Raw genomic sequence first — 8543 nt, 5'->3', positions numbered from 1 at the left:
CACATCATAGCTACTCCTCTCAGATTACCCTCATGAAATATTTATCACGCTCTCGCTGGAGAGATTTCCATTCAGATGACACACCAGGCACAATTAAGGCAAATTATGAAAATACATCTCTGCCACCACTCTGTACTGATGTTCAGCATGGCGGGTGGGGGGATGATATGCTGTGGGTTTTAATTGGGGGCAGGGGGCTGGGGGGAGGGGTGGAATAAGTTAAGGCACATTAAAAATCATACAAATATAGGACCGTGACCTACTCTTTAAATATAGATTTGGGACGGTATAACGTTGACTGCATTAGGTAGTGTGGAGTATTATATATACACAATCAGGAATGGACCTTTACGTGTGGTTTTATCTTAATATTTTATTTACAGCGGTCAAATATTGCTACCCCTTTTTGCTCCCAATTTAGTCGTTTTGCCAATTAACCCTCCCCACGCATTTCTGTGTTGCCACTGATATTTTGCCCTACTGGCTCATCTGCCAGTGGGGCATAGATATAGAGCCTCCCGTCCTACTCCTACCGTTCAACACCACCCTCGCTGACAGGAGATAGCGACTCCTACTGGCTGGGGGCGCCCTGCCCTAGCCAGTAGGAGTCGCTATCGCAGCGACAAAGATCGCCCTCCCCGCCCAGCTTCCCTACCTGCACCGAACACGGATAATTGTGTTCTTATATATAGACGCTCAGCCAAGCCGGATGCACTGTGATGGATTCGAACCCCTATAACTCCACGCCGGCGGACAGGTACTTTACCCCTGTGCCACCCAAGCGGCCTGGATACAAAAAAAAAGTCTTGATCAAGTATCAATGCGACTGTGCCGGCTGCTTTCATTTGTCTCGGCGTTGTGCGGGCAGGCAGCAGGCCGTTTGTCTCGAAAATGGAGGCTCCCTTCAGACGCCCGCGCAAGGACATTATACTTCTGTGTATAAGTCCTGCTGAGGATTAGCGGTCTCACCAAGAAACAGCTTTAATATGCTAAAAATATGTCCCCCATCCATTTAGTCAAGATGGAAACGTGTCTCCTAGATGGATTATATGGGCTTGTCCCTCCCCCCGGTGCAGTTTGTCTTGAGGAAAGGCGCTGGTCAATGTCATTCCAGCTGTCACTCTGAGGGATGCAGGCCCAACATCAAGAGCCTGAAGACAAATCATCAGCTAGACAAAAAGGCGTTACCTGGCAACTTCATAATGGTTCTTTCTTAAAGGGAATGACCCTGCCTGTCTGAGATGCTACAGTCTCATTCCTCAGAGCCGTTAGGATCCCTGACGCAGAATGGGGCGAAATATGATGAAGATAAAGTAGTTAGCGCTCAGAGAGACAAGGGGGTGGGGCGATTACACGGAAGAAGATTGAAAAACTGCCGCTTCCGAGGAGTTTTTGCTCCGAGATGAGAAATCACACCAATTATTACGAGATGATTTACAGTATAGCACAAGATTAAAATTGGTATTATACCGTAAGCACATATAAGATAGTAGTAAATGTAGAGTATTTTGGTTGCTCTGCAAGGAACACAGGCTCCTTTCTTCAACTGGATATAGTATTTTGGGAGCGGAAATAATAGAAATCTTCAATTATGCTCAAGTGGTGGGATTCGAGTTAAGCTTCTGTTGATCACTTAACCCCATCTTTCATTTCAGTATCTGAGCCAGGCAGCCGCGGCATGGCTCTGTAATCGCAGGCTATCCGCCGTGATCCACCCACACCTGTGCGTTCCCCGTTGTGCCATTATGCCTCTTTGTTTGTGAGTAATCACTGAACTGAGAAACGTCATCTTTTCTTTCCCATGCACTCACTTTGTGAAAGCTACTGCATGTCGAGCAACAATAGAGCCCACAGTCACACACGCACACGCACGCACACACACACTCACACACACACGCACACATTACTGAATAGTTCCACCATGAGAGCAGAGGAGACTCATTCAAACTGACTAGAAATCATTTGTGTTTTCCGATGAGCTGTAATTGATGTGTGGTCATTCTGAATTCTGTTCTCACATGAATGTACATCACATTTCATTTCTCATAATAAACAGGTACATTTGGCAAACGTCAAACACAACGACACAAAGTCTTTGACAGAGACAACACACTGTCACCTGGAAGCTTGTCTTGACTTTGCTCTCTCCCCATTTATACACGGTTGCGTACCGGTGCTGCGTGTCCAGAAATGGCCAGTCTACGAGCTCACAACTAGAGGAGTTGTGAGCTTCGTAGATCGTCCGTTTCCGGTGCACGCCGCCGCCGTACCACCGGGTATAAATTCAGCATCACTGTGCGGCAACGTGCAGAGGATTTAGACGCATGCAGATACTTACTCACATCAGTCACAGCTTTAGAAAGCTTTTATGAGGCATTTAGCATGAGTTCAAACAGAGACCAAATGTGGTCACTACTAGCCAGTATCATCATAAAAATTGGAGTGTTCATTTAACTCTGAGATTGCTAAAACAAAAAAAAGGACCTGTAAGGGTCAGGGTTAAATCAGGGTTTGGATCTCATTTTAGATAAGATTCCTTGTTTTCTAGTCGAGTCTTGTTGCTTGAAGGACTGACTAATCTGGGCTTTTATTTTGAAATCCCCCAGGTGGATATTAGTATGCGAGTATGCTTTCCAAAAGCTTTATAAAGCCATGGCAATGTTTAGGTGTTTGAGACACGACACGACGGCCAATATGGGAAACATGTCACAGTCACATTCTCAAGGGTACAGCATGGGTGTCTCAGGAGCGCGCCATGACAGTAGTAAAGAAAACAAAACAGTGTTGACAAAGTGTCGACGGTTCAGCCACGAGCATCTGTGCACTGTCAAATGGTTTTGCTAACATTACACAGCTTCTGTTGGTGAATGCCCTTTTCAGAATAGATCAACTGAAGTTAGATGTTTTAATCTCGCAGGGCCTTAATTTGTTTAAAAATGAATGCCAGCAAGCAATGCCATCAATCTGTCTGGATTTCTTTCTTTTTTTTTATGGTGACCATCATCTACATGACTAGCAAAGAAAAAATAAAGAAAACTCACAAAATGAACCAAAAATGATTGTCTTACCTCGTTTATCTGATCCAAAGTTAATGTACAGATTAACAAGAAGCATGGGTCAGGGAGAGATATAAGTACAGAATAAGTCAACAGGCTTCGAGGTGCATTTACGGTCCAATCTCATCAAGTCAAAAGGGGGGAGGGGGGGTATGGTTAAAAAGGGCATTAACCTTAAGACAGATTGATATTTATATAAATATGTACAAAATTCCTCTCAAAAATAGTTAGAAAATGTGTGTTTGGTGGATCACATCTCTGTTGTTACTGTACTGTAGTAGCCTAGTAGCGTTGTATCTTATATAATTGGAAAGCCTTTCCAGTTCCCTTTACAATGATGTACTGATCATGCATTTTTGGGATGAACAGCACAGCTGATTGTGTGTGTGTGTGTGTGTGTGTGTGTGTGTGTGTGTGTGTGTGTGTGTGTGTGTGTGTGTGTGTGTGTGTGTGTGTGTGTGTGTGTGTGCGTGCGTGCGTGCGTGCGTGCGTGCGTGCGTGTGTGGGGGGGGGGGGACAGGTCGGGTCATGCTTGAAACCTTGTATCTCCATGTTTCAAATGTTTATTTTTTTCCCCGTTAATGTATGCCCTACTTCATCATACAAGATCGTCACACAAAAGTAGTGAAAATAGCCAATCTACAAGCTCACGATGTGTCGCGATGCGACGCTAACCGGCAAAGAATCCTGGTTGAGGAATGGAATGCCACATCAACAGCAATGTGCTGCATATTCTTCCACTTGAGGCTTGAGGCTTCTGACTGTTGTTTGTTGAATGAATAAAGCATAAACTTGCCAATATGTCCTGTTTATTCCTTGTTACTGGTAGAGAGTTGGTTGTTCTGTTGAGCACAGATAATGGCAATTTTGACACATTCCACTTGGGAACCACCCACGCAATCAGTTGTGCCGCTCATCCCGCAAAATGGATGATTGCAAACGGGACATCTTTGTGAAGAGAAATGGACAGGCTTTCCACTTATATAAGACAGAATGGAACAAGTAATAATAACAAAGGAGACATGATTGAACAAACACAAATTTCCCTAACTTTTTCTTTTAGGAGTTTGTAAAAAGAGAGAGAGAAGACATCATCGGAACACAACATACAAATGAATCGCTCTAGTCAAGAGAGAATGAGCTCCACTAATACAACATAATGAGGGTCTCACAGGTGGAGTGTGAGGGGCTGTGGACTGCTAGGTGACAGCATGAGTAAGAGACACAGAGACAGAGAGAAAGAGAGAGAGAGACAGACAGAGATAAAGAGAGAGACAGAGAAATAGAGAGACAGACAGACAGTGGGGCCAATTGCTCACGTTCTGTCGCCGCTGCGTTTTTGACCGACCGCTCTGCATGTGTGCAGCGGCTGCCACACGGGCCCAAAACACCATTCTCCATAATAAATGAGGCCCTGAGGGCAGACCAAAGCACCCAGGTACCCCTACACGTTCAGCTGCTGTAGGCAGCCATGAGAGGCTGCGTTAGGCTACGTTATTCAACGTCCCTCTCATCAGTCATGAAGTGGAAATAGAGAGTTAATTACTGACAAACGTGGCACGCACGCAGGCACACACGCGCGCACACGCACGCACACACACACACACACACACACACACACACACACACACACACACACACACACACACACACACACACACACACACACACACACACACACACACACACACACACACACACACACACACACACACACACACACACACACACACACACAAATGGGTACGGAGGGAGTTGAGAGCGAAGGGGAAAGAGATGTAAAGAGAGGTACAGTAAGAGAGCTGGGCGGAGAGGGAGGAAGCACCAATAAAAAGTAAACGGTGATGGGGTAATGAGAGAGAAATGGATGAGAGAGAGAGAGAAGAGAGGAAAAAAAAGGACTTACAAAGCACAGTAGTGTTTAATGTGCCAGTGTGTTTAATGTGACATCTGGGTGAGATGATTGTAAGGCGCTGCAGGGGTGAGTGTGGTAGTACAGGGCTAACACCATGACCACTAGCGCTGGCTAACAGGACGCCTGGCAGCCAGACTGCCTGGCTGGCTGCCTGGCTGGCTGGCTGGCTCATTGGCAGGCTGGCTGGCTCATTGGCTGGCTGGCTGGCTGGCTGGCTCATTGGCAGGCTGGCCGGCTGGGTACTGAGGGATGGTTGGAGTGCAGCCAAGCCCTGCCAGCCGCTTGCCCTAATGAGAGAAAATGAGAGTGATGCTCTGCCGAGTCAAACTCTCTTTTGTTTGGGTGTCAGCAGCGAGAGCCGTGGTGTCAGATTAGGGGCTTCGCTGTGTGACAACAGTCTCCTTAAGAGCAGCGGGAAGGCACCGGCATGGACCTAATCACACCTGACTCTGATGAAATGGGAGGGGACAGGAGTAACACACTGCCAGACGCTTCTCACACTTAGCTGTTTCTTTTCTTTTTTTTTTGCTGTTGTTGTTGTCTTTTCCTGCTCTTACTTTTTAAGCTGATGCATTTAAACGTCAGCATATGGCTCTACTGTATACTTAATACATCTCTGAGGGAGGACCACACCACACACACACACACACACACACACACACACACACACACACACACACACACACACACACACACACACACACACACACACACACACACACACACACACGAACGCACACATGCACGCAAGCGTGTGCGCACACGTACGCACACACACAAAACGGTATGACTGCAAATGCACAATTGCTATGAACAACAACAAGGAACAGATGAACAAAACGAATCACGGCGTAAACACAGTGAGACAGGGTACATTAACAATTCATCATAAAAGTGCATCTGGGAAAGAACAGAACAGTTCTGCGGTGCTGAACCAAGCAGGGTGAGAGAGACGGGGGGGGGCATCCAGAGAGATAGAGGAAGACAAAGAAAGATGCATGCAGAAAACCAGGGAGTCAGGGACAGCCAGACAGATAGATAGATAGATAGATAGAGAGCGAGGAAAACTAAGACATATATAGCAAGCGAGGGACAGCAAGACATGGATTGAAGAGAGGGAGAGAGACAGAAAAAGACAGAAACACAAAGAGACAGAAAAAGACAGAAACACAGAGAGACAGAAATAAACAGAAACACAGAGAGACAGAAAGAGACAGAGACAGAAACACAGAGAGACAGAAAAAAAGACAGACAGAAACACAGAGAGACAGAAAGAGACAGAGACAGAAACACAGAGAGACAGAAAAAGACAGACAGAAACACAGAGGACAGAAGAGACAGAGACAGAAACACAGACAGACAGAAAAAAAGAGACAGAAAGACAGAGAGACAGAAAGAGACAGACAGAAACACAGAGAGACAGAAAGACAGAGAGACAGAAACAGACAGAGACAGAAACAGACAGAGACAGAAACACAAGAGACAGAAAGAGACAGAGACAGAAACACAGAGAGACAGAAAGAGACAGAAACACAGAGAGACAGAAAGAGAGAGAGATAGAGAGACACACAGATGAAGTCTAGTTTTGGACTGAAACATTTCTGATGTAGAGAGCATGTTTGCAGATCAGTAGCCAGGCTTTATTTGTATGTTTCCCAACCTGTATACTGTACAGTCAGAGTGGGGGACGGCGGGGGACGGCAGGCCATACGGCAACGGGTGGTTGGTGGGCGGGTGGGTGGGCGCGAGGAAGAGGAGGCGAGCTCAGCCGGGGTGGTTGTACAGTGTGTGTGTGTGTGTGTGTGTGTGTGTGTGTGTGTGTGTGTGTGTGTGTGTGTGTGTGTGTGGGGGTCTTATGTTACCTCGTACTCCTCCTTGAACCCGTAGCCCTCGGAGCACTTCATCTGGGTGATGTGTTGGAGCAGGTCGGCCACGCGTATGGCCGGGTGCAGCTGACCCGTCTGGTAGGGCACGTCCACGGCGTCCACGCGCTTCCTCAGCGAGTGCGTGTGAGACTGCACCAGGCTGCTGGTGTCGCTGACGCTGCTCATGTTGGTCTGGCTTTCGTCTGCTTTTGACGGGACACAAGCACATGAGGATGGGGGACGGGGGGGACGGGGGGGACGGGAAGCAGGTCAGCATTAATGCAGAGGAACTTTCTGATGGCGGGTCTGATTCATCAGTGCAGTGCTATAATAAGACAGTGGTTCCCAAACTTTTTAGCTCAAGACCCAAAAGAGAAATGAGACGTTTGCCCGGGACCCAAACTAGTGAAAATAGCAGATCTACAAGCCGCGTTATGAGCTTGTAGATCGGCTATTTTCACTACTTTTTTAATTTATGGAAATTATTAGATTTTTTCATTTTATTTATCAAATACTTTTGAAAAATGTTTTGAATCGATTAAACTTTTTAAAATCTTTAAAAAAAAACATTTCTTTGAAATGTAGGAAATGGGAAAAAAAATATTTGCGACCCATAAAAATTGGTCCACGACCCAAAGATGGGTCCTGAGTCTGACCCACTGTTTGGGAAACAGTGCTATAAGATGTGTGCGTGTGTGTGTGTGTGTGTGTGTGTGTGTGTGTGTGTGTGTGTGTGTGTGTGTGTGTGTGTGTGTGTGTGTGTGTGTGTCAGTGTCATGTGAGGGACATAATGCTTGCAGCGGGAAAATGCATCCTGACACGGCTGTTTGACTGCCATGTTAATGTACTTTGGCATCTCAATTATACACGTCTTCCGTACTGAAAATCGGACGAGAATGGAGCGACAGCCATCACTTTTGGGGCGTTGCCACTCGCGCGTCGCAACAAGGAAGAATTCGCCATTGGTGTGATTCAGGTTTACTTAAAATGCCACATTGCTCATTTTGAGTTCCACCCATTTATCACTTTACAGTTTGACATAACTTTACATAAACAGATGGCATGTGTTTCCTCGCATGGTGTGAAGCATTATGTCACCCAACCAGACTGGGCCACGGCACTGAACAACTCTTCGCTGGTAATCTGTTTGTATTATGGATGGCCACAACAACACAACATCATAGAGTAAGTGGATGATAAAATGTGGTGGGAAGGTTTAGATCCATCTGTCACAATATGCGTGTGTGCGTGTGTGTGTGTGTGTGTGTGTGTGTGTGTGTGTGTGTGTGTGTGTGTGTGTGTGTGTGTGTGTGTGTGTGTGTGTGTGTGTGTGTGTGTGGCTGGAGAATGTTTGTTATAGAACTGCAGCAGACCACTTCTTGCAGCCTTTCCTATGTCGCTTTTACACTTCATGGCTCCGGCTCAACTTGACTTTTGGTACCAGGTACTTGGGTTTTCCACTCCAAGTAGTAACCCTTCAGTGTTAGCGGGTCGTCATAGCAACGTTCACAGCCCCACTGCGTATTGTTCGAAAAGAACAATGGCAATTTGGTCTGGAAACAATCTGTTCTAACTATCTGATAACATCTTAGGTGAGAAATAGGCCATGCAGTTGCTCATTCAATATTCACTCATTTCTTATTTACAACAGCTAGTTTAAAAGTTTGTAAACAGTATTCGGGAGCTTCCATGCAGCTATAGGAAAGT

At 46.1% G+C, this 8543-nt stretch overlaps 1 protein-coding gene across 2 annotated transcripts in view; it reads right to left on the bottom strand.

Moving 5' to 3' along the window:
- Positions 1–8543, bottom strand: part of LOC311045729 (receptor-type tyrosine-protein phosphatase mu) — a 227676-nt gene that overhangs the window by 53433 nt on the left and 165700 nt on the right. The window contains exon 21 of one of the 2 annotated variants that reach the window (XM_084057748.1): positions 6834–7042. In XM_084057748.1, coding sequence (XP_083913874.1) covers positions 6834–7042 — 209 coding nt within the window. The remainder of the gene's footprint in view (positions 1–6833; positions 7043–8543) is intronic. The other variant, XM_084057749.1, reaches the window with a different exon arrangement.

This window comes from Gymnoscopelus microlampas (genome assembly GCF_963454915.1).
Source record: "Gymnoscopelus microlampas genome assembly, chromosome: 5".
In the NCBI taxonomy this organism is placed as follows: Eukaryota; Metazoa; Chordata; class Actinopteri; order Myctophiformes; family Myctophidae; genus Gymnoscopelus; species Gymnoscopelus microlampas.
This window is presented reverse-complemented; position numbering and strand designations above follow the sequence as displayed.